Source organism: Terrapene carolina, unplaced genomic scaffold (genome assembly GCF_002925995.2).
Source record: "Terrapene carolina triunguis isolate 2854851 unplaced genomic scaffold, T_m_triunguis-2.0 Scaffold85, whole genome shotgun sequence".
Taxonomy (NCBI): Eukaryota; Metazoa; Chordata; order Testudines; family Emydidae; genus Terrapene; species Terrapene triunguis.
The window spans coordinates 9,019,920-9,046,942 of record NW_020664436.1 but is presented as its reverse complement, the minus strand read 5'-3'; the positions used below and the strand labels follow the sequence as shown (position 1 = coordinate 9,046,942).

At 40.3% G+C, this 27,023-nt stretch overlaps 1 protein-coding gene across 1 annotated transcript in view; it reads left to right on the top strand.

Annotated features, from left to right (window-relative positions):
- The window catches only part of BIRC6 (baculoviral IAP repeat containing 6), a 330,062-nt gene that overhangs the window by 18,042 nt on the left and 284,997 nt on the right, over positions 1-27,023 (top strand). The window contains 9 exon segments of the mRNA XM_024194786.2: positions 3,049-3,230; positions 5,233-5,370; positions 7,538-7,731; positions 9,895-10,006; positions 11,489-11,571; positions 12,914-13,136; positions 13,221-13,381; positions 16,949-17,007; positions 20,011-21,405. Of these exon segments, the coding sequence (XP_024050554.2) occupies positions 3,049-3,230; positions 5,233-5,370; positions 7,538-7,731; positions 9,895-10,006; positions 11,489-11,571; positions 12,914-13,136; positions 13,221-13,381; positions 16,949-17,007; positions 20,011-21,405 (2,547 nt within the window).

The following is a 27,023-nucleotide window of genomic DNA, read 5'->3' as shown; positions in this document are numbered from 1 at the left end:
AAAAAAAAAAAAAAAAAAAAAAAAAAAAAAAAAAAAAAAAAGCCTTTCATTTCTTCCATGTATTATTTACTTTCCATGACTATATAAATAATAAAATTGTATATTATGTACATTGTGTTATATATGCTGTTGATCGGTTATTAATGAGCTCCATTTCACATGTGTGGGTCCCTGCCACTCCCTGGGGTGTCCTAGGGTGACCAGATGTCCCGATTTTATAGGGACAGTCCCAATTTTTGGGTCTTTTTCTTATATAGGCTCCTATTACCCCTCCACCCCGTTCTGGTTTTTCACACTTGCTGTCTGGTCACCCTAGTGGTGTGCACATGTGTGGGTCCTAGCTGCTCCCTGCCCCCCTCATTGAAGCAGGTGTGCAGGGTTACTGCCCTGGGAACTGCAGGGCACCAGTGGACATGGGGCTGGCTGGAGGCAGGGCAGGGGCTGGCTGGAGACAGGGGGGTATGGGGCGGGCTGGCTGGCTTCAGGCAGGGCCGCAAGGGGGTGCAGCAGGGGTTGGCAGGGCTGGAGACAGAGGAGTGTGGGACTGGCTGGCTTCAGGCAGGGGGGTGCGGCAGGGGTTTGCTGGAGACAGGGCAGGGGGTACGGGGCTGGGATGGGCAGGGGTGTGTGTGGGGTTGGCTGGCTTCGGGCAGGGCTGCAGGGGGTGCGGCAGGGGTTGGCTGGAGACAGGGCAGGGGGTGCAGAGCTGGCTGCAGGCAGGGCAGGCGGTGCGGGGCTGGCTGGAGACGGGTTGGTGAGGGCAGGGGGTGCGGGGCTGAAGGCAGGGCAGGGGGTGGAGCAGGGGGTGTGGGGCTGGCTGGAGACAGGGCAGGGGGTGCAGGGCTGGGGCATGTGTGGGGCTGGCTGGCTGCGGGCAGGGCAGGGGGTGCGGGGTGGTGTGGGCAGGGGGTGCAGTAGAGGCAGCTGGAGCCCCAGCCCTTTAAATAGCCCCCGAGCCCCCGCTATCCCAGGGCTCTGGGAGCTATTTAAAGGGCCTGGGGCGCCAAAGCCCCAGGCCCTTTAAATTGCCCCCTGGGGAAGCCGGGCCACCCCGGTACACTGTACCGGGGCTCGGGCGTGGGGCCCGATTCAGGGGACTCAGTTGAATTGGCCTAAAGCCGACCCTGCACGCACACACACACACACACACACACACACACTGTCTCCCTCCTCCCCCCCAGGTTTTCCCGGCTGCCCACAGACAGTTCAACCCCACCCCGCCCCCATCACTACGGAGGCCGCCCTGGGAGCAACCAGCGCAGTAGCCACCCCACCCCCAACCGAAGAGGGGGTTTGGGGGGGGTGTCTCGGCCCAGTCCCCCCCAGCTGCGGCTCGAGCCCAGGCTGAGCGCCCCTCCCCTCGCTCGCACTTACCAGCTCTGCCTCGTGCCCAGCGCTTCCCACCTCAGCAGGCCCCGGAAGTGACGCACCCGCTGTACGCCAGGCGGGGGGAGCGGGAGACGGAGACACGTGCACGCATGTGCGCGCTTCTGGCCGTTCGGGCGGTCGGAGCGCGGCACGCGCGTGCAGGGCTGTGAGGTTGGCCCCCCCCCAGGCAGGGGACGAAGCCGGCAGCCGTGCTTCTCACCGGCCAGGGCTGTGAAGTTGCTGCTCTCCCCCCCGCCCCTCCCCGGCAGCGGGCGAACCTTGCAGCCGTGCTTCTGACTGGCCGGCAGGAGCGCGGCGTGCACGCGTGGGGCTGTGAGGTCGGCCTCCCTCTCCCCCTCCCCCTGGCAGGGGGCGAACCCCGCAGCCACGCTTCTCGCCGGTCGGAGTGCGCTGCACACGCGTGGGGCTGTGAGGTTGGGCCTCCTCCTCTCCCCCCGGTAGGGGGCAAACCTGGCAGCCGCGCTTCTCACCGGCCGGAGCGCGGTACGTGCGGGCGGGGCTGTGAGCTCGGCTCTGCCCCCGGGCAGGGGGTGAAGCCGGCAGCTCCCCCCGCCACTTGCCTGCGGGCCGCACAGTGAGCCCCCACGGGCTGCATGTTGTGCAGGCCTGGATTATGGTATCTAGTCTAACTGGGACTAATTAGATTTGCTTTAGTCCCTTGCCTTTCCTTCTAGATGGAAAGGAGGGGGTCAGGAAGGGACCCCCCCCCCCCAACTGTGTATTTTGTCTCATTCCTCTAAAGCATCAGGGATGGCTAAAGCTGGAGATGGGACATTGAGGGCTGCGTCTCTGAGGTGGTATGGAGCATTCTCTCTCATGTGCTTAGCTGTCTGGTTCTTGCTCGGAATCTAACTGATCATCATATGTGGGGTCAGGAAGGAAACTTCCCCCAAGTCAGGTTGGCAGTGACTGGGTTTTTTTTCCACCTTTCTCTGCAGCATGGAGTGTAGGTCACTTGTCAGGATTATCTGGGTGTATCTCAATTCCCTGCCATTGCAGGGGCCTCAGGTATTGGTGCACCTATTCTGTGCCTGTGGAACATCATAATGTAGTCTCCTGTGTGCTGTAATATTTTGGTTATTTGGTTTGGTGTACAGGTGCTGGGTTTTGTTGGTGTGATATATATATATTGACTGACTAGTGATCTGGTGGTCCCCTCTGGCCATGGAGAGGCTTCACCCATCTCCAGAGTACTGATCAGCTATTGAGTTTTTAGCTTGATCTATCTCTTCACTGTACAGCTTAATTCCTACCATTAACTTGACCTGCAGTCAAGAAGAAGTACTCATCATCTTAAAGGAATGAATGCAAACTGTTCGTTTGCCACGTATGTGCATAAACTAAACTAAGACTCTTACTGAAAGTAGGACTTGATTGACTGCTTTCACTATAGCTCTTAAAATGGTCATAGATAATTGTTTGGCAAGAATACATGAACAGTGTCATTAATCTTAGTGTGACTTTTGCCAGAGGGCACAATAGCCTTCAAGATATCTGATTATATAGCTATTAAAAAACTAGTCCTAGACTGTCCCTTCAACGTTAACTTACTGATTCTTTAGCTAATTTTTATCTCATGTCCCAAAACACATTTTACTGGATTGTGATAAATAGTTCTACTTCATTTAATAGCATTTTCTTCTGTATTTTCCCATGCAGCTAAACCAGGTGGACGGGTGAAATGTCAATATATTTCTGCTGTGGATAAAGTTATCTTTGTGGATGATTATGCAGTCGGATGTAGGAAAGACCTCAATGGCATCTTGCTGCTAGACACAGCTCTGCAAACACCTGTTTCAAAGCAAGATGATGTGGTTCAACTTGAATTGCCAGTTACAGAGGTAAGTTCTAAATTGTTAGTATGTAATGACTCTATACTAGAGATAATGAAACTGTACTGAGTTGTTAATTTAATATTAAAGGATTGCATGCCTAATGGGATAATATTTTAATGTAAATCACCATAAAGCAGTAATTACCCTCCACCAAAACTTGATGAGGGATAGTCCAACCTAAAATCTGGGAACAAAAAGGGCACATAGTCTTGCTCCTGCTATCCAGCTGAGGCATTTCAGAAGAGAAACCTGTCCCGCAATCACTAGAGATAGGGATCCATTTCCTGCTCTGTTGTAGTCAACCAAGCAGCAGCTCCTGCTACCCATTCCAGAAACCACTGCCCAGACTATGGAGCCCTTAGATCATGTGCCTTCTAGGCTTTCAAGAACAAGGAAAGAGGGATGAATGGCTAACATGTTGCCTCCGCTAATCAACTAAATTCCCCTACCTTAGAGGTGATTGAAAACACCACCTGGTCATTGAATACCACTTGAAGGAAGCTTGCCCATCTAGCTCGCGATGGAAGGATGATTCCTGGGGTCTTGTCTAGACTCGGAATTAAGGTGTGATGTTAGCACGTTAGCTAACATATTTTAAGAGTCCATTGTAGACAGTGCAGTGTACTTCTAACATAAGCTAAGCTGGTTGAGGAAAGCTAGACTCTAGCAAAATATGTTAGCACCTGATAGATAACGTGTTAACATGAGACCGCAATTCTTACTCAGGAAAAGGCCCATGCTGATAGTTAGCTCTGAAAAGAGCTTTCCAAGTCCTCAGGCTTACTGCTACCATTGCCAATTATATGCAGCTTATGCCTTCTGGGTGACTACAAAAGCTTGGTGGGTGTCAAGGCCACATATGAGGACTCTAACTAGCCCAACACACTTCCTTTCCTGGGTTCTGCTCTCGTTTGCTATGTCACTTATGATGTGATACAAACAGTATTCAGTTCCATGGCCGTGTCAGTTTCAGCAAGAAGATCCCTGTACCTAAAACAGTGGGTAGTGGACACTTTTCCAAGGTCTGGACTCTTCTCTTTAAAGACTACTGTTTGGGAAGGAATTGGAGATCAGCAGGAACAGCTTCAGGGAGTCTAGGGCCTTATTGCCAAGAAAAAAGCAGGGAATGCTATTTTAATGCAAGAACAGTCTGGTATAGTTACCTTTCATTATTAGAGGTGGTAACACCATCCCCAGAGAGCCCCAGGAAATTTTAAAACAGGTGTTCCGAAGAGAGCATGGGATCAGGTGGAAGAGTCCCTTCATCCATGCCTGGCCCCGTATTCCCCTGTTGTCCTAGGTTTTCACCAGTCTCGCACTCTACATTTATTAACTTTTGGTATGATGCGTCTACAAATCAGGTTCTGTATCTTGTACCCATCTCTAATAGACTGCATGTGATTTATTGGCATGTGACAACGTTGTGAGGCTTTCTGCTCTTTCCTTTCTCCCAAATATTCTTTCTCTAAACTCATCACACGATATACTGATAAATTTTCATCTTCTGAAGAGACTGGGGAAGTGTGAGGAGCCATGAGGATTTTAGTTTGCTCTTCCTCTGAGGAGCAGCCTTCGCTTGGGAGACTCTTATTGGTTTGCTTCCGTTGTCTGCTGCTCTTTGGGGAGTGAAAACAACGTACATAATAATGGTTGGTAGGCAGCAACCCAGGAATCACCCCAGGTGGGTGGCACGGTGGGTGCCATTGGGAACTAGTGCTCCTTTTAAATGATCATTTTCAGCTACCTACCAGCCTGCAAGCTAGCACATGGCATTGGGAAGTATTTTTGTTTTTCCCAATTCCAAACTATGAAAGATCTGACAAAACAGCTTCCTCAGAAGATGGCCTGTTAGCATACTGTAGGAACTGTGCAATGTGCTTCGCAAATAAAATACATTTCTTGTCTCTGATATCTTGATCTAGCTACTGAATCCATCAAGTCTTAAATTTTCCAGGATAGTAGCTTCTGTATCCAGACATTAATTTTGTTTCTTTCCACATGTTTTTAGGCTCAGCAACTGTTATGTGCTTGCATAGAGAAGGTAGATGTCTCCAGCACAGAGGGATATGACTTGTTCATCACACAACTGAAAGATGGCTTAAAAAATACCTCACATGAGACAGCAGCAAACCATAAAGTTGCAAAGGTGAAGAAAGTGTCTCCAAAATTCTCTAACATTTCCTTTAAAAAAAAAATTGACACTTCATTTCCATTGTATGTTTTAAGGGCGTTTGTAGGTCACTTTTGAATAGCTATACATTAATTCTTATGGGGAAATTGGATTCGCTTAACATCATTTCACTTAAAGTAGCATTTTTCAGGAACATAACTACAACGTTAAGTGAGGAGTTACTGTAAGTCTATTCTAATCTAATAGTACAGTTGGTCTGAGCAGCTTCACTAGTCTTCCTAGAATGGCTTTCCTTGCCTAACAAGTATAAAATTCATTCTTTCTGTTCCTCTGAGACATGAGTTTGAATTGTAAACTTCCTTGTCTACAGTGTAACAGGATTTGGCCTAAAAGAAAAAAGCTTTCCAATTCCTCAGCAACAACAACAAAATGTAATTGAAAGCAGTTAACCAATTTTAAAATCTTTGCCTAACTCTTCACATCAACATAAAATAAATATTTATGTAGTATCCATAGGTTAGGCTCTTTACAAGCAGTAAGAAAGACCCCAAAGTTTACAGTCAAAATACAGAACATACAGATAACAGAATGGGTAAAGCGATGCAACACTTCTTTTCAACTTTTAAAATGTAATTTAAATGCTTTTGCCCAAGTTGTTTCGACAAGGGGCTGGTCTGTAGTGTTTCAGTCTTAATCCAGGGGATTTGTGGCCATTAACATGATAGTCTCAGGGATTGACTGGTTGGGCTATTGCTTCAGTATGAAATGCTCTATTGCAGTGATACTCAGACCTCAGTGGTTGAGGAGCCAAATTAGCAATCAACATTACCCAAAAGAGCCACAGTAATAGCTGGCTATAGTACTATATATTCATATTAAAACAGTATGACAGGGTAAATATTGTGAGTGTGTATAAAATCCATCCTCTCAGAAAATAAGTTAATACTTCAGTGCAAGTTGATAAGTTACTTGTTGTTTAATAACATAGTAAAAAGACCCTGATTGGTTAATTTGCACTTGATTGCAAGTATGTGGAGCACACAGCAACTAGGTAAAGTAGCACAAGAGTACATTTAAAAGTGAAGTGTCCAAAGGAACTGTTGGATTCTCCTAAAATTGATGCATTTTGAGTAATCTTTGAATTTATGGAAATTTAGTGTACCTGTTAGTTACCTTTGCTGAAATTCTATATTCTGTATCATACCAGAAACCATATTGTTTTGCAATTACTTTAGCAGTAGGCATACCAATTTACACTTAAAAGTGGACACGTTTAGTCCTCTAACAAACTTCCTGATTTCTCTACAAAACGTAATACTGTACTGAAAGCTGAAGATTTGAATAAAGGATGATCTGCCTCTTTAAATGTTTTATAAACTTTTTTCTTTAAAAGTTAAATATCAGATCTCTATTTCTAAACTATTTTCTGAGTAGGCATCAAACTTGACCTCCAAAGACTTGCAAACAAGTGGTGGTTTAAAAATCCCCACTAAAACTCTACAGAGCAACTGTATGACTTCAGGACTTTTATTTTTAAAATACATTTCTTCAGACATTAAAGACACTTCTGACTGAGAACTAAATTGGGATATAAAAAAGCATATTAAGTTTTAAGGTCTCTCATGTTTTTCCTGCTTTTATAACTCAAATGACTCAACTATTTTTTATTATAATTCACCAAAAAAAATCTTAATTGAGGCATTTGTAGAGCTCACATTGCTGAGTTTGGCTGTCATGTGCAGTATTGAGTGGTATAATCAAATGAGATTACAAACTAATAAAAGCAGCAAAGAGTCCTGTGGCACCTTATAGACTAACAGACGTATTGGAGCATGAGTATTCACCCATGAAAGCTCATGCTCCAATACGTCTATTAGTCTATAAGGTGCCACAGGACTCTTTGCTGCTTTTACAGATCCAGACTAACACGGCTACCCCTCTGATACAAACTAATAAATGCACTCATTTTTCATGAGCTGCAGTTTTAAAAAATTGAACAAATATTTTTGAGTTTTTGTGTTGTATTAGCATTCTGATGCTAGCATCAATGACACACTTATTAAACACAAGACTAGGCATTAGTATTTCTTGATTCTTGTTTGATTTCCAGGTGAAACATTTGTATTGTAATTTCTTGTGATAACTTTCTGAATATCAAATTGGACATTTTTTCTTAATTCAGTGGGCAACAGTTACGTTCCATCTTCCTCATCATGTATTGAAGTCTGTCGCCAGTGCCATTGTAAATGAACTTAAGAAGATAAATCAAAATATTGCTGCCTTACCTGTAGCCTCCTCTGTGATGGATAGGTTATCTTACCTCTTACCCAGTGCGCGACCAGAACTTGGCGTGGGACCTGGTCGATCTGTGGACAGGTATATTAAAAAAATGTTAATGGTGAATTTTACCTTTTGTCTGGATCAAAGTAGATTCTGATTTCTTCAATGAGGAGAAATTGGATTTATCCATCTGCGAGAAAAGAAAATGGGGAATGTAGAAACTGGTTAATGTGTAAAGGTTTAGTGTAAATGATTTTTTACAAATTTTGGCATTATTAAATAAAACTACTGCTTCTCCAAAGATACTATCTCTGTGGATTTATCTCTACTGGGTTTTACTTCCTTAGTGGAATACTGGTTGAATTCCCCTAGCTCTTAAATTTGTGTGCCATCCCCTGCAGAGTATAAATGCTTCCTTTCAAGCCTTCCCAGCACTTCCTTTTCAGCAGCAAATGGAGAAAACTGCATTTGCCTGGCTATCGCTTGATCTTTTCCTGATTCCAGCAATGCCTCATTAGGGTTAAGATAATAACTGATACCTGCTTGCCAGTTAGGTTGCCATAGTTGTATTTTTTTAGGCCGTTGCATAATAACTTTTGTCATGTTTCTGTATTGATATTTATTTGGAGTGAAGTGTCAAAACCACTTCCTTCAGCATCTATATTTTTCCTTAATCTTCTCTGCAAGGTTTAACTTCTCCAGGTCCTGCTTATATTGTTGAATTTCCCAAGTTCACAGCTTGAGTTGATATGACTACAAATTGATGTAGTGGCTGTCAGAGTGTTATGAGAGTTGTTTACGTCTGTTGTGGTAGACATCATAGCACATACATTCGCTCATATACCTAGTATAGACCACCAAACTTAATTCTTATGCACAACAGTACCGCAACACTGTTTTTATACTACAGTTTCACAAATAAAGAGCTATTTATAGTGTCTTCACTTGGCAGCAGAAAACTCCTTGGACTGATTTTGGAGATGGGAATAAAACCATCTTGAATTCCCAGTTTCATAATTTCTTGTTTCAAGCATGTTAAGCAAAAGGGTACATCTACATTTGCAGTACCGACACTGCACACCTATTTAGCATGGGTATAAATAGCAGTGTAGACAGTGAGGCACTGCTTAGGTGAGTAGAGTAGATTGCCCTACATGCCTGAACCCCCAGGAAATATACCTTACACAGGCTCACTACGTGCCCAGGCAGTGCCTCCCACATCTGCACTGCTATTGTTAGCAGTATAGTGTCCCACTGCCAGTGCCTTTCCCTGCTGCAGTGAAAGGCTCTGGCAGCAGAATAGACTCTGTCAGGGGAGAGGCAGTGGGGAGCTGAAACTTTGTTCAGGAGTGCTGTGTTTTCTCATCTGAAACTCTAAAGAATGAGAGGTGATGAGGTGGGGGCAGTCCTCCATTCAACAGCACCAGCTCCCACCATAGTACAATTCTTTTTACCTGCAAAGGTGTCTGGGATGCACTATGGGATGATATTGGGTCACTTAGTGAGTGGTCCAAAAAATTTAGGACCACTGTATTATACAGTACTCAATCCTCTAAGACCGATATGTGGAACATACTGAAAAGATAAACAGTGGTGGAAACTAGAAAAGATACAGACTTCATTACTTTAGCATGAATAAAGGTTTATGTAACCTCAGCTGCATAATTGAGAATTTTTAGTTTTGTTTTAGTATTTGTAGCATACAATGTATTTATGATGTAGCATATTGTCTTACATGGACTTGGCATAACTTCAGTTAAGTTTGAGCTAAAATAATGACCTTTTGGATACTGCAAAGTATGTATCTCCATCCCTGGCATCCTGGGCTGGTTTTGGTAGCAAAGATTATTCAGTGGGATTTTCAGATAGTTGTATGCCTCATTTTTAGGGGTTAGCTAGGTTTTGAATATCAGACAGGGAGAATAATTTTGGTAGTGTTTAATGCTTATTCTTTTCCATCTGGCTGAAGAGTGCATAGTGGATTACAGTACATTCAAACTTTATTCCTGCATTTGAAATTTGATCACGTATGTATTGCCTCATATTTAATTTGTTTGAAGAAATATTCTGAAATCCAAGTGTTGATAAATCATCCTTTCCCATAGTTTTCCTGATAGTTGAAAAAAGGGCTAATTTAGTTTGATTTTAATTTTATCTGTTTACTGATGGCATTTGCTTTCTTAGATGTTTGTACAGCCTGTAGTCATTTAATATTGTTCTAAATGACACTTTGGATAACATAAAATCTCTCTTTTATAGGTCCTTGATGTATAGTGAGGCTAACAGACGAGAGACATTCACCTCATGGCCTCATGTAGGGTATAGGTGGGCGCAGCCAGATCCCATGGCTCAAGCTGGGTTCTATCATCAGGTAAAAAGATGATGCGTTTTGGATATAAATACATTATTGCCATATTTTATACTAAAAGAGATGCAGAGGAAAGGTATGAATGCTCTTCAAAGATAAACTTCTCAATGGGTTCCTATGCTTGGATCGGTTCCTAGCACACGATCAGGCAGAAACTCTTAGCTCAATAATTTTGAAGTAATTGAGCACTTTCTAGCTAGGAGGTGTCTCGTGCTTTCAGTGCATTTCAGTCCAAAGTCCAGTTCTTTTTTGACTATGGTCAGAGGAGGATAATGATCTGAGTTCCCATATATGTAGCACTCTTTTAAATCTATATTTCTGGCAAAAAATAATTACTCAAGTTCTGTTAGTCATGTATATTACATTAATTTCTTTTCACATCACTAGATTACTGAACAATTTCTGTGTAACTGAAAGCTTTCTCCTTTATGAAGAGAGCTTACATAAGGCAGAAAAAGCAAAAAGTTTGTGATCTGAATTCCTTGTTCACTAAATTACACTGATTTAATGGGACTAACGTTTTAAATTTTCCTTAATGTGGTGTAGGTTCAAAACACATCTAGGGCTAGTTGAATAATTGGTTAAATATAATCACTTTTTTTTTATGTTGTTTCCCCATGCTTTTCATTAACTCCGTTAAGTTTCTAGCACTTTCTTACAGATAGTCTTCACTATGTAAATCCATATGTGGTACAGTAGATCTTTTAGTTTATTGTAAGGCTAGCTTACATCCATTGAAATAAGCATTATTTGCCAACTACTAAGCCTGTTAAATGCACTTAAAAGGTAAGTCTTTTTTTGCAAGGCAGCCTAAAAAAAACTCTTTACTGTTAGACCGTACATGCTTGCTAGCAATTTTCAACCAAGTGTCCATAAGAACAAGTGCAGCATCATGAGAAATATCATGGAGTTGTATTTAAATGTTTCCTAGATATACTGTACTTTAATGACTTGGGGAACAAAGGGAAAAATGCTAAGTAAGGAGATTAAGTTTTTGTATGAGACACGGAATGGAATATTTGCATTCTAACAGATTAAGCAGATAGTTTAACATTCCCCAGTCTTTTATTTTAAAAAAATTTGCAGATATGTTAACAAAATCTCAGCATTATTTATCAGCTGTCTTGTATCATATAGCTGTGTGACTTTTTTCAACAAAAATTACTTAAAGTAATTACTCTTCTTTCTTGTTTGAGACCTAGCATCATCTCTGATATTCCTTTATCTCCAATGGCTTGGGCAGAGAAGTTTTGCAGTGCTCAGTCTCTTTTACATAGTAGCGTAGTGTTGTACTTTTTCAATTTAAAATACTGCCTCTTGCTATCTAAACTTTTGTGCAGCATATGGATGTAATGCTTAAATCTTCCTGTCAGAAATAAAGTTTACAGTATATACAAAAAGAATCAAATAACTGGTTAAATTGTTTCTTTTCAAACTGATATGTTGACATTGATGCAAAACTACTTCCCTCTCATCTTTTTATAGCCTGCTTCATCAGGAGATGACCGAGCCATGTGTTTTACCTGCAGTGTGTGTTTGGTGTGCTGGGAGCCTACAGATGAACCTTGGTGAGTCTAAGTGTGGAATGTGAGACTTATTTTGCTTTCTGTATGATATGAAAATATATTAGATAAAAAAAATTAAGTGGAGCACTGTGGTAGACATACCTTGCCTGAGTTCTTCTTATGCATTTGTATTTAGAAAGTTTTGAAGCAATGGATTTCCAAAAAATACCAGTTTTAAATGCAAACTGTCCTGCCATTTTAAGTAACACTTTATTGCACTACCTATAATACAGGAAAAGAATGAAACTGTGCTTGGTGAAAGCTCTTGGTTTTTCTCTTTCATTTGGAATACCTTTAAAATGTAATGGTCTTTCTTCTGACACTCTAGGTTTACCTAAAATTTCTTCAGCTGTAAATACTTGATTTCAGGATTCTGTGTCAGGTGTGACAGTTGATGGTTACTGATATAAATTGTGATAAGGCAAACGGGTTTGAATATTTGGATCTTACCGCCTTTAAATAAAGGGATCACTAGTTTTCAAATGACTTGTTAAATGTATGCATGAGTGCATTTCTTTACCTGTTTCTAGGTGCCTGATCTAACTTTGTCTTAAATACGTGTCTTAAATTGTCACATTCCCTAAATTACATTCTGGCTATCTTGATATTTTTTTATTTTTTTTATTTTTAGCCCTTTACTTATTCTTTGCCCCTTTTACTACACTTGATGATTTTCTCTTCTTTGGTACTATCCGTCAGGTGTTAGTAAAGAATTATGATTCTTTTCAGTGTCTCCACCTACTGCACAAATTTAATTCAGAAATCTTTCACACTTGTCTTACTAGCTTTTTTTTATTTTTATTGGTTAAGACTCTACACTTCTCAGTGTCCCTTTCTGTAGAGAGAAATGTAGAACTGAACACAGTACTTAACTTACTAAAGCTACATAAAGATGAAATCTGGTATTACAAGCAATGATACTGTATGTACTCTTGAGTTAAATTTTCTCTCTTGTTATAGCATCTTACTGCTTGCTCTTTTGACATTAGTATCCAGTCAGAGCCCAGCAGTTGTCATGATAACTTCATGGTTATTTCTCCTAATGGTGTATGCAAATCCCCCTGCAGTTTGATACGCGGAATTCCTTTAAGCATTTCATACAATATGGTTATTGAGAAATAACCACAAACTAAGGATCAATAACAGTATTCTTATGCTCTGGTTAAAACAATTTCCTTCTTGTATGATTCAACTCTTACAGGTTGAGATATTACTTGTGCATTATGTATATAGTGTCTTCACAAACATGGAAATTGATCTTAATAGTTAGTAGTTGGTATTCTAATGCAAACTTGCTGCTATGAGAAGCCAGTGTTTTGATATTTTATTTTTTTAATGCACAAAGGTCTGAACATGAGAGACATTCCCCAAACTGCCCATTTGTCAAAGGTGAGCACACACAGAATGTACCTCTCTCAGTCACACTCGCAACAAGTCCAGCACAGTTTCCCTGCACAGATGGCACTGACAGGATAGCCTGCTTTGGATCGGGAAGTTGCCCTCACTTTCTAGCTGCAGCAACAAAACGAGGAAAGATCTGCATATGGGATGTTTCCAAACTTATGAAGGTACATCTTATTTAAGAATTCAGTAGTAATAATTGTTTTGTCAGATTTAAATCAATGTACACCTCTACATTTTTATTTGTTTAGGTTCACTTAAAGTTTGAGATCAATGCATATGATCCAGCAATTGTTCAACAGCTTGTGTTGTCAGGAGAACAGAGCTCAGGGGTTGACTCAAGGAGACCAACGTTAGCATGGCTAGAAGATTCCTCTAGCTGCTCAGATATACCAAAATTGGAAGGAGACAGGTATGCTAACCTTCCAAATTTAAAAATATCTTTTTAAAATTTTCTATCTTGGATAATGGATTAGAAATGCCATTAAACTTATTCACACTTAGTTAGAAAGCAGAAGTAATTGATTCATCATTTTGCTTATTCATGGAGATGGGAGTGGAATGTGGAGTGGTGATGCTTATGTACTACTATGTGATGTAAAAATGTCACTGAAGTCCCGTCTGGTGAATGATTGTTTTTCTTTCAAAGCTTATATTTTACCCCAGTTATATTTTAAAATACTTTCCTCACCTGTCTTAATGTGTGCAGTTTTTACCTTGCAGGTAGAAGAGAGATATTATCAGAGTTTGCTTGAAATATTGTGATGCACGAAGCTAGAAATGATGTGGGGGAACTTAAGTTTCAAGAATAGATCTTCATTTTAATCATATGGGATAGTAGTTAAATGCAAGTATTCTAAAGCTTTTGGAAAGTGTAGTTTCTAATCATTATGCTTTGAAATCAAGTAAAATTATTTAAGAGCTGCCAGACCTTGTTTTTTCCATGTCTTATTAATCTGTTGTATGTACAGCGCTTTTAAAGTACAAATTACTATGGAAGTACTAAGAACTGTAATTCTTTCCTTACTACTTATCTTGGTTATTAAATATATGTGTTTATAGAATCATATATGTTTGCAAGGCCTGTCCTGAGGCATTTGTTTGTTAGCTATGACTTGATGCAGACTGAAGAGATGCTATCAAGCAAAGGAAAGGATGGCAGTTGCCAAAAAAAACCTTGCATATATTCATAACGAATACATCTCTGTAGTCTGTGAGATCTTATCACTATATCCAAGCATCATAAATTAATGTAGACTTTCTTTCTCTCGTGCCCATAAAACAATCATTGATGGAAAGCTCCTGGGGAAGTGAGTGTTGAAGGGTGATGTGATGAAATTTTCTGTCACCTTTCTAAACATTTTCACTGAGCTTCAGGAGATCCAGAAAGCAATAGCCAGTTTGCATGGAAGCAGAAATTTATTTTTCTTTTTAACTGAAATTCATCTTCAAGTATACATCCCTATTGGTGTTCCACGTAGGATGAGTGTGTGCCTGTGCACTCTTGACAGCAGATTATAAACAGTGTCTGTGCCTGCCCAGTGCAGCACTGTGTGCTCCCACGTGTGGGCAGTAGCGAGGCACAGACCTGCCACTGCTTAAGTTCCTTCTCTACTACCTGAGGCTTGACATGGAGCAACTGCAGTGTCCACTGCTTCCTATCTGTTTTCCCACCTTGCTTTCTTTTTAGCTTTATTTACTCTATTTAGTGTGTGTGTTTTTGTTTTTTGTTTTGTTTTAAGTTCATTTTGTGCATGGAGGGGGCCCCCACTGAATTTAACTCCTCAACTTTTGTGGTCTATGGCTTTTCCCCATTCTGCCTAAGTCCTTGGGTTCAAACCCTGCCAGACTTGCCACAGGTCTCTTCCCTGTAGCAATGGGCACTCCAGCTGTCTCCGGTGCCTTGAAGAATCGTAGAAGTGCAGGGCTGGAAGGGACCTCAAGAGGTCATCTAATCCATTCCCCTATGCTAAGACAGGGCCAAGTATAGCAAGACCATCTTTGACAGGTATTTATCTAACCTATTCTTAACCTCCAATGATGGAGAACCTCCTTTGGAAGCCTATTCTAGTGCTTAATTATCCTTATAGTTACAAGGTTTTTCCTCTTATCTAACCTAAATCTCCCTTGCTGCAGATTATGCCCATCACTACTTGCCCTATATTAAGTGGATATGGAGAACAATTTAACAGCCCTTAACGTATTGAATGACTGTTATCAGGTCCCCCCCCCTTCAGGGTTTTTTTACCCTCAGTACTAAACATGACCAGTTTTTAACCTTTTCTTGGAGTTCAGATTTTCTAAACCTTTTATCATTTTTGTTTCTCTCTTCTGGACTCTCTCCTGTTTATCCACCACTTTCCTGAAGTGTTGTGCTCAGAATTGGTTCCCATCTGAAGTCTCACCAGTGCTGAGTAGAGCAGGACCGTTACCTCCTATGTCTTAAATACAGCACTCCCGTTAATGTACCCCAAAATGATAGTAGCTTTTTTGGCAACTGCAGTACATTAAATATAAGTCAATCATGTGATCCATTATAACACCCAGTTTCTTTTCTTCAGTGCTTCTGCCTCTCCAGTTACTCCCCATTTTGTAGTTGTGCATTTGATTTTTCCTTCCTAAGTATAATACTTTTCACTTGTCTTTATTGAATTTCATCTTGTTAATTTCAAACCAGTTCTCCAATTTGTCAGGATTGTCATTTTTGTATTCTAATCCTGTCTTCCAAAGTGCTAACAACCCCTTCCAGTTTGGTGTCATCTGCGAATTTTATAAGCACTCTCCGCTCCTTTATCCAAATCGTAAATGAAAATACCGAGAATGTACCAGTCCCCTGCGGGGCCCCACTAGATATGTTCCCCCCAGTTTGACAGCAAACTATTGATAACTACTCTTTTGAGTATGGTCTTTAAACCAGTTACACATTCACTTTATAGTAATTTCATCTAGACCACATTCCTCTAGTTTGCTTGTGAGAACGTCATGTTGGCACTGTCAAAAACCTTACTAATTTTAAGGTATCCTGTCTACAGCTTTCCCCCAATCCACTAGGCTACTAACCCTGTCAAAGAAGGAAATTACCATATATACTCGATCATAAGCCACTTGGTTTATAAGCTGACCCCCCCCCCCCCGCCTTTCCCCAAGATGGATAAGTAAAAATGGCAAATTTTTATGACTCATTCATAAGCCGACCCTGTAATTCAGGGGTTGGCAAACTTTGGCTCCCAGCCCATCAGGATAAGCTGCTGGCAGGCCGAGACGGTTTGTTTACCTCGAGCGTCCACAGGCACCAGAGGACGCTTATTGCCCTCGACTTCCAAGATGCCTGCTTTCATGTCATTGTTCATCCCTCCCTCAAGAGTCTTCTGTGGTCTGTTATAGGTTCAGAGCATTACCAATACAGTGTCCTTCTCTTTGGGAATCTCCATGGCTCCAAAGGTCTTTATGAAGGTCCTGTCAGCGGTAGTGGCTCACCTGCGTCAGTAGGGCATTGCAGTCTTTCCATATTTGGACGACTGGCTCCTCAGAGGCCACTCCATCAGTACTGGGAAAGATCTCTAAGAGAATTCAGATAATAAAAGCATCCCAGTCTTGCCCTCTGGACATGGTACAGCATAATACTTCGTTAATAGGGAGGTAGTATGAACACTTCGCTACCTAAATGTTATTGAATGACTTCTGTTACTGTGAAGGGAGTGTAATCTGTTGGTTATTGCATAAGAATAGGAATTGAGAACCCTGAATTCTAATTCTAGTGGGGCCCATGACATTGGACAAGTTTGTCAGCCTGCTCATGCCCCAGTTTCTGTTTTTAAAATAGGCATAAAACCTATTGTATCTCATAACATTGTGAGAATTAAAGTTTGTACAATCTTTGATGTATAGAGGCCGAGTAAATGCAAAGTGTATAATCCATGATTGCAAGTGTTGCAGTTGTCATGTTTTAAAATCTCATTGAGCTGTGTTGTGCTTTTAGTGATGACCTGTTGGAGGATTCAGACAGTGAAGAGCATTCCAGATCAGAATCTGTGACAGGTGGGTATGATATTTTTGAACACTGTATGCAAAAATCTGTTAGGAATTTAAGGATTTGTGGGTTAGGCAATGAAGTTAATTTGAACTCTGCTTTCTTGCATGTATATATGAAAATATAATCTTGGATCACCTTTACAGCTACAATACATGTACACACTTTAGTCTGTGACAAGCTAAAGCTTTGGGAAAATGGCAAAATACACTTCACTTACATAAAATTTCATGGCAAGGAGTTAAAATCACATTACAAATCTTTTGTTGTGGAAAGAACTAATAGTAAAAGTAATAGTGGCATACAAATGTGTTCGCATTTTAAAGAGCACAAAGCATTAGAACAGCATAATCAACTGGGGTTTATGACGGTGAAGTAATGTAAAGTTAAATGAAGTTAGATCTAGGCATTTGAAAATAAGAAATTATCATTCAGCTAGTGAAATTGTATGTTAGATGAAACTGGAAGGATGTTAAATTTCAAAATAGCATTCAAGTTCTTCCCAAAATGTGTTAATGGGGAAAAAAATTATCACTGGGGAAGAATGTGCAGTCCTGTATGAAAGTAGTGTCTGAAAAGTGTTAATGCAGTATCTGAACAGCTCATATAACCAAAAAGGCACATAAAATTTAAGCTAAAGTAAAAAAGGAAGCAAAATATTGATAGTTTGAATTTGGGTCTGGATCGTCCCATTTCTGGAACTGAGGAAATAGAGTTCTGTGGGAGACTTAAAATCAAAATGTGAAATGTCAACTTTAGCAGTTGCACAATAACTTTCAGTTGTGAAAATCTTTTTCCATAGTGACAAAATTACTAAGGACCCAAAAGCTATATTGAATTATAAAGGTTCTTGGGTTTGTTTCTTGCTGTTTCTCACCAGTAGGTATAAACCTTCATGTTCTTTTGCCTTACTGGAGTCTGTACGGGGTTTGTTATTTTTATTCTTGTAATGCTTGTATGCATTATCTGTTTTCATTTAATTTTATTATAACTTTTACACATCACTGGTTAAATGAACAGTTGCTGGACAAGGACAACAAGAATTTGAAATAGACTACTAACTGTAGTTGACATTTTTTGCTCCCTGTAGTATTGCTACAGTGAAGATTGAGATGTAAAACTATACTTTTTAAAAAATTCTCTGTAGCGCTTTTTATTTGAAAAGAAGAAAATACAGTGAGCGAACAACTTTGATGTCTTTCAGATTTTGACTTATTTATATCATGCCATTTTGCATGATGTTTCATAGACAAAGCAGGAGGTAGAGAAGAGGGGACAAGAGTAAACTCACAGCTACACACATTTTCAGTTGTGTTGGTAAATTGAGAATAAGGTAGGACAGGAGTGAAGAGCAAACTTAAAAAGTCTAAAGTCCAGAAATTCAGAAGTGAGATTTCCACAGCAACCTTGAATTTCCAAGAGTTTTTGGATAGAACAGTGTTTGTGAAAGGTACCACATACACACCTCTGAAGGCTAAATTTCTCTGTCCTTAAAAAACTTCAGTTTAAACCCAGCTTCATTCTAGAGGGACCACCTTTTAAGACTGAGAGGTGCACTAAATGTATAATTGTAATATTTGGGAATGGTATCCGTCTGAAGCAGAGTAGTAGGATGAGCAGCAAAAAGGATGCCATGATCAACTTACTGCAGCTGAATTTTTGTAGTTAAGGGTAATGCCAGTAGTTAAACTCAACTTTACAAAAATGTGACTTGCATATTCCTTTTTGTTTATCTGACTTTGCTATCTAATAAAATCTTTATTGAACAACACAAATTAATTACATGACTATCAATAAAATAACTCTCAAACTGAGGCAAAGGAAAGTTTCAGTTTATTTCTAACGAGTTTTGTACTGTTGAGAAGTAGAAATATTGCAAAAAATTATGAGTTTTATATTAAATAAAAATTGTTAAAGCTTTAGAAGGGAAACACTTGAAAGTCAGGAAGTGACAGCCCCCTAAATCTTAATTCTATTCGCTTGTATAGATGTATTCTGATAGTTAATTACATGATCACAACTGCTTTTTGCAAGACCTCTTCATTTTCTGTGCAAAGTGAATAAGGTCGGGGTCCTCATTGAAATGTCAAAGGACAGGGTGGGGAGGGAGAATAGAACTGCCTCACTCGCTCTACATTCTCCAGTTTGCACTCTGAATGAGATAGGGTTCTTAAAGGAAAACTGTGATCATGTAATTAACTATATCATAATGCATAAGAACAAGGGAGTAGACTTGAGGTGTAGAAATCTGGATCTTCAAGTTTAAATGCCAGAAAAGAAGAATTTCAGGGTTATTTTCCTTCAGCTGTGTTTCAGCCTCTTCTTCCTGGTCTGGTATCAACCTATGACTTTTGTTTGCAATCATTTATGTTTACTAAATAATGCAAAGGTTCTGCGGCTTCTCCGAGTCACTTTTTAAAAATTTTGTCCTTGCATTGTTCCAGTTTAATTAGGCCAGGTTATATTTCAGCATTGATGGTGGTTCTTTCATATCTTATGATTGGTAGTTAGGAATACTGGGTGGGGGGGTTGTTTTGCTGGGTGGTTTATCAGCTGATGTGAACAGTAAAATATGGCGGTAGTGTAGCATGGGTTTATCAGCTAGGAGTGGGAGTTGAATCTGCCCTTCTGAGGGGGTCATACTGGGCTGTCTAGGTAGCTGGAGTGGGTATTGGGGTGTGTACAGCAGAGCCACTTGAGTGGCTTATGAGGTTCAGTAGGGACAGCAGCTCAGGAAGGTAAGTTTGGCTTGATGGGAAAGTCTTCAGTTTCTTGTCCTCTATCATTCTGATTTGATTTTTCTTAATTATTTAAAGGACAGTTGTTAACTTTTGGGGAATAAATGTTTCTAGGTCTTTTCCCACGTATGGAAATGTCACATTTTTGTATCTTCTGTATATTTGAAAGTACATAGAGAAATGACTAATAGAATTAGTCTATAATCTATACTTATTTGGTTTAGGTTGTGGTGAATTATATATATATCTACTAATGCATTGTTTGTTCTAAAGGGCATACATCACAAAAAGAAACCATGGAGGTGAGCCTTGATGTAACAGCCCTGAGCATTCTTCAGCAGCCTGAGAAACTTCAGTGGGAAATCGTTGCAAATGTGCTTGAAGACACAGTTAAGGATCTAGAAGAACTTGGGGCAAATCCCTGTCTAGCTAACTGTAAGAGTGAAAAGATGAAGGAGAAGCATCTGGAACAACACAACATTCCCTTTCCTTGTTTATTAGCTGGGGGTTTATTAACATACAAATCACCTGCTACCTCCCCCGTTAGTAGTAACTCTCAGAGATCACTGGATGGTTTAAGCAGGACTCGAGGTGAGAGTGTATCAGAGCAGGGATCAACTGACAATGAATCCTGCACTAATTCAGAACTGAATTCCCCTCTGGTAAGGAGGACTTTACCAATATTGCTTCTTTACAGCATTAAGGAGTCTGATGAAAAAGCAGGAAAAATCTTTTCACAGATGAACAATATTATGAGTAAAAGTTTACACGATGATGGTTTTACAGTTCCACAGATCATTGAGATGGAGCTGGACAGTCAGGAGCAGTTGCTGTTGCAGGATCCACCTGTGACTTATATTCAACAATTTGCAGATGCAGCAGCCAATCTAACTTCTCCAGACTCTGATAAGTGGAACTCCATGGTTCCCAAGCCTGGGACATTGGTTCAGTGCCTGCGACTGCCTAAGTTTGCAGAGGAGGAGAACCTTTGTGTAGATTCAATCACTCCTTGTGCAGATGGAGTTCATTTGTTAGTAGGACTACGGACATGCCCTGTTGAATCCCTGAGTGCAATAAATCAAGTAGAGGCCTTGAATAATTTAAATAAATTAAATTCGGCACTATGTAACAGAAGAAAGGGTGAACTAGAGTCGAGTCTTGCTGTTGTGAATGGCACAAATATCAGTGTGATCCAGCACGAGTCACCAGCAGATGTACAAACTCCTTTAATAATTCAACCTGAGCAGAGAAATGTTAGTGGTGGATATCTAGTGCTTTACAAAATGAACTATGCCACTAGAATAGTGACTCTAGAGGAGGAACCAATAAAAATCCAGCATATCAAAGACCCCCAGGACACAATTACCTCACTGATTTTGCTCCCACCAGATATACTGGATAATCGAGATGATGAGTGTGAGGAGCCTGTAGAAGAAATACATTTAACTCCTAAGAATGGTAATGGGAGAGAGAAAAAATCTGAGATCTCTACTCTTGGGCACCTGGTAATAACTACTCAGGGAGGATTTGTAAAAATTTTAGATCTTTCGAACTTTGAAATTCTGGCCAAAGTGGAGCCACCTAAAAAGGAGGGCAATGAGGAACCAGATATGTTTGTCTCTGTGATATACTGCTCGGGCACAGACAGACTGTGTGCTTGCACCAAAGGTAAGATACTTTTTTCAAAAAGTGATAAATGCTATAATAAAATGACAAATGTTAAATGTGGTAGAATGTTGACTGAGTTTCAGAACTACAAAAGTGCAACGTATAAATGATCTTGAGGGTTGTATATTGAGTATGTTCTCAAATTCACCCCTGGTTCTAGAACTATTCCACATTTTAAGTTTAGGTGCTATCTCTAAAACTGGAATGTACGTTTTAGGTGCACGCAGTGTATTGATAATTCTGTTCTTCATAGATTCATAGTTTAAAGCCTGAAGGGACTGTTAGATCATCTGACTTCTTTTGTATTGCAGCCCACTAAATTCCACCCACTTATCCTTGTATTTGAACCTAATAACTTTGTTTGACTGAAGCATATGTTCCAGAAAGACAAGGTGGATGAGGTAATATCTTTTATTGGATCAACTTCTCTCAGCAACAGAAGTTGATCCAATAAAAGATATTCTATCACCCACCTTGTCTCTCTAATATCCTGGGACCGACACAGCTTCAACACTGCATGTGTTCCAGAAAGACATCCAGTCTTGATTTGAAGACTCCACGAAATGGAGAATCCACCTCTTCCCTTTGTAGTTTGTACCAGTGGTTAAAATCTGTTAAAAATCTATCTTACTTCCAATTTCTTATTTCCAGCCATCAGTTTTTGTTACGCCTTTCTTTCTTCACTCAATTAAATATTTTCTCCCCGTGAAGGTATTTGTGCAGTAATAAAGTCCCAATCCCAGGCCTGGTTTATGCTGCAGAGGTCGACGTCAGGCAGGTTACGTCAACCTAATTAAGTCAGTATCTACATTACAGCATTGCTCCTGCCGATGTAAGTGCCCTACTACACTGACATAATAACTCCACTTCCACAAGAAGCGTAGGGCTTATGTCAATGTAGTTAGGATGACCCAGTGTCTGTGTAGACACTGTGTTTCTTACATCAGCTGGTGGCTGTCTTGTCAATTTCACAACAGAAATTGCTGTCCAGCTGCCCCTTGCTCCCCCGGAGAGTTGGGCAGCTGGACCCTGCTTCTGCTCCCAGCTGGGAGCCAGGGCGAGAAGCCCAGGGTGGCTTCCCACCCACTCCTGGCAGGGAGCAGGGGGCGGGAAGCCTGCCAGGAGCCTGTGGGCAGCTAGGCTCCCAGCACGGAGCTGCCAGACCACTGCCTCTCCTAGGTCAGTGGAAGCGCTTCTGGTGTGGATGTGTACCACTGACCCAAGGAGGGTAGTGTGGACATGCTGTAAGTTGACCTAATATAGGTCGACTTACCTTTCTAGTGTAGACATACCTTCAGTCTTCTTTTTGATAAGCTAAACTGGTTGATCCCTTTATTTCTCACTGTCGTGCATTTTCTCCAAATCTCGAGTAATTTTTTGTGGCTGTTTTTCTGCATCCCCAATTTTTTCAACTTCTTCTTTTTATGGGTATGGACAGCACACAATATTTCATTATTGGTATCAGCAGTGCTGCATACAAGGGTAAAATTTTCTCCATACTCCTACTCGCTACTCCTGTATTTATGCATCCAAGAATTGAACTAGACCTTTTTGCCACAGCATCAGACCGGGAGTTCAGTTTCAGTTTGAGTCATTGATCTCCAGGATGCAATGCCCCATTCTATTGGTGTGGTCTGCCTTTTTTCCCCTTTTGATTTTTTTTCTTTTTTTTGGTTTTTTGTTTTTTTTTTTTTTTTTTTTTTTTTTGAGTGGGCCTCGTTTACCAAGTGATCCAGATCACCCTGTATGGCTGCCTAGTTCTCATCTGCCATTCCACCAATCTTTGTGTCCTCTGCAAATTTTATCAGCAATGATTTTATATCGGGGGGAGGGATAGCTCAGTGGTTTGAGCATTGGCCTGCTAAACCCAGGGTTGTGAGTTCAATCCTTGAGGGGGCCATTTAGGGATCTGGGGCAAAAAGAAAAAAACGGTCAGGGGCAGTACTTGGTCCTGGTAGTGAAGGCAGGGGACTGGACTTGATGACCTTCAAGGTCCCTTCCAGTTCTATGAGATAGGTATATCTCCATATATTATTAATACTACTTCCAGATCATTGATAGGTGTTGAATGGTGTTGGGGCATAGTACAAACCCATGCAGAATCCCACTAGAATTTGATGATGATTCCCCATTGACATCTGCTTTTTGAGATTAGCCAGTTTTTAACACTTAATGTATTCTTTGATACTGTGTAGTGTTGTGTTGTGCAGGACTAAGTCAAAGTATATTACATTTACGCAGTTACATTTATCAGCCAAACTTGCACTCTAATCAAAGAATGAAATCAGGTTTGTGTGACAAGACCTATTTTTCATAAAACAGTGTTGATTGGCATTAATTAAATTCCTAGCTCTTTACTCTTAATTAATTGAATCAGCTTTTCCATTATTTTGCCCAGGATTGATGTCAAGCTGCAACCTATAGTTACCTGGCTCACCTCAGCTTGCCCGCTTTGCATATTGGCACCACATTACCATTCTCCTAGTCTTCTGGATTTTCCCTGTACTCCAAGATTTATTAATAAAACAGCAGCAGGCCATAGATCTCTTGAGCCAGCTCTTTTAGGATTCTTGGGTGCAAGTTATCCAGGTCTGTTGATTTTAAAAATGTTTATCCGTTGCAGACGTTGTTTAACATCCTCCTCAGTTGCTAATGTACTAGAAAGTAATTCACATCCTCATGTGATAAAAGGATATTGTGCTTCTTTCCAAATATGGAACATAAATAATTATTGACAACTTCTGCTTTATTTGCATCATTAATAATAATTTTACCATCTCCATCTAGGCTTATACAATTGCTAGAACTTCTTTTGTTGCTAATATCCTTATTGTCCTTAGCACTGCCAGCCCTGGATTTTCCCCAATGTCTTTAGCTTCCCATAATCAATTTTCTGTATTTCATAACTTCTAGTTTATATTGACTTGGTATCAGTTTCCCTTTTTCCCATTGTTTTGTTACTTCTAATTGCTGCTTTCACTTTGCCACTGAACCAGGGTTGGTTTTTAGGCAAAGTTATCCTCTTTCTTGATCGTGGAATCATGGCTTTTTGACCATCTACGCTTTAAGTACTCTATTTTATTTACATTTTTCTCTCTACATGTTTCTTATTGGTAAATTTTTCTCATAACTTTCCTAAGCTTTGGGAAATGAGTGCTTTTGAAGCTTCATTAAGACTGAATTCATTTAACATTTACAGATAGTTCTTAACTTAGTCTCAAAACATTTTATAAAGGGGAAAAAATGCATTTTGTGAATAAGGCCTTGATGGCTTCCTGTTCATAAGCACACCTGGCAATGATCTTGATATCATGAAAGCTAAAAGGGATTGGTTCTGGTTAATTTGTGGATGGATGTTCAAAACAAATCTGTCATTCTGAGGGGAAAGTATTTCATTTCAGTCTCTGAATTGGCACTAAATCTGTGCCTTTGCATGATGTCAGCATATATTTTGCTGATATTGGTGCTGTCTTTTTGAAAGATATAACAGAAGTGTTGTGGTTAAAGATTCCATGCCAGTTTTTGAAGTTAGGGTTATTAACCACAATATTCTGGCCAGATTGTAAGTCTGGATAATCGCTTTTTTTTTTTATTAATTTTTTTTGTCATTCTTAATATACATGAATTTACCATACCAGGTATTAAGGAATCTTATTCATAATTTGTATTTACCCACTTGTGTTTGGTCAACTTCTTGTCCATGTATTCTGTTCAAATTCCAGAAATAGCAACCATTACAAAATGTACCTGATCCGGATGTGTAAGGTGTCTGACACATTTTTCATTGAAAGAATTTCTCATACCATACTCTACTTCAGGGGTCGGTAACCTCTGGCACGCTGCTCGCCAGGGTAAGCACCCTGGCGGGCCGGGCCAGTTCGTTTACATGCCGCTTCCGCAGGTTCGGCCAATCGTGGCTCCCACTGGCCGCAGTTCGCCACTCCAGGCCAATGGGGGCGGCGGAAGCGGCGCGGGCCAAGGGATGTACCGGCCGCGGCTTCCCGCCGCCCCCATTGGCCTGGAGCGGCGAACCGTGGCCAGTGGGAGCCGCGATCGGCCAAACCTGCGGCCAAGTAAACGAACTGGCCTGGCCCCCCAGGGTGCTTACCCTAGTGAGCCGCGTGCCAGAGGCTGCAGACCCCTGCTCTACTTCTTTATGCCATTAATGTTGGGAGAGCTGTCCTTTTCCAAAAATGAACTATTGCACGTCTGGCTGCTAGTAGTAATTGTGTTTATATGTCATTTTCCTGAGTCAGTAACCTCTTTGGACTGTAAACTAATAGAATCACTGAGTTCTTTGGATCACCTAACTCTAGTTATCTTAAAAATTCTATTTTCCTTCAAAACAGATCATTCCAGTATATATGCAGAGAGGTCCCTATTCCTCTAAATACTCCCCAGTATTTGACTCCCATTTTTATATTTTCCTTACTTTAATCAGTCATCTCTCTCTCCACTTAAGTTATTTTTTTTGCACAAATTGATGAGGTTTTTGGCTTTTCTTCAGATATTTTCCTGTTGTTCTAAAGTGGTGTGAGTCTTATTGTTTAAATTTTATTAGTAATAATTCATTATATCATGAGGCGAGTAGGCCCTTTCAGGTGGCCTTTGCCATAATTAGTGTTTCTATCCTCATTAAGGGTCTTGCAAAAGCTTTGATGTAATGATTTACTTGCAAGGAAGTCACAACTAAGAATTATGAATTATTTGGTGTTAATTTACATAATTTTGTTATTGTGGAATTGTGGAACAAAGTTTTTTTTTGTTTTGTTTTTGTGTTTTATTTCTACTCCCATACATTACATATTTTGGATTAGATAGCCCTGGTTGAATTTCTGGATTGTTTCTGATGCATGTGAGTGGGAAGGGAAGGGGGCTGTCTTGTGTTTGTATCAAATTCTGTCTCTGAAGTCTTATTTCCCTCTTGTGTTGGTCTAAATCTTCTAGGTAAAAAAAAAAATCAATGCACTAAATTGCTATTTAAGTTCTATTCAATTTCTACCCATTGTTCTCTGGGTCACCATGATACCAAGTTGATGCTGATCTTAACTGAGCTGCCCAATAATGATTGGTGCTTCCAGTCCCACTGGTACTATTTTTAATATGTTTCTACTTGTAATATGTAGCTGGAAGGTAGCTTAGAAACCTTCTCCCTGGCACATTAAACAGATGACAAAGCTTGCAGATGAGCTCTCCACCAGACTAGAAAGCGGGGAGGCTGGAGGAATCCATCTGAAACCTGAAAATAAAGCTACTTACTTGTTGCAGAATGCAATGGTGGAGGAAAATGATTGAAGTTTTTTTGTGGTAGAATGGATTTTGAAAATGCTGATTCTTTTGAAAACTGCTAACAGATTTAATACTATTAGTCCAGATTGAGTAGAATGCATTAGTAATCCATATAGAGTATAAAATCCGTGATACTCCGTGGTTTCAGAAATGGTTTGTAATGATTGCCATAACCATATATTAGTGTTGGATTATTGGTAAATATTATACTAATGTTTTGTTGGAAATTTCATTTAATAATGCTGAATTTTTGTTTACTCGATTTGTATGGAAAATTCAATTTTGATTTGCCCTCAGCTCAAAAATTAATTTAAAAAAAAAATTTTTTT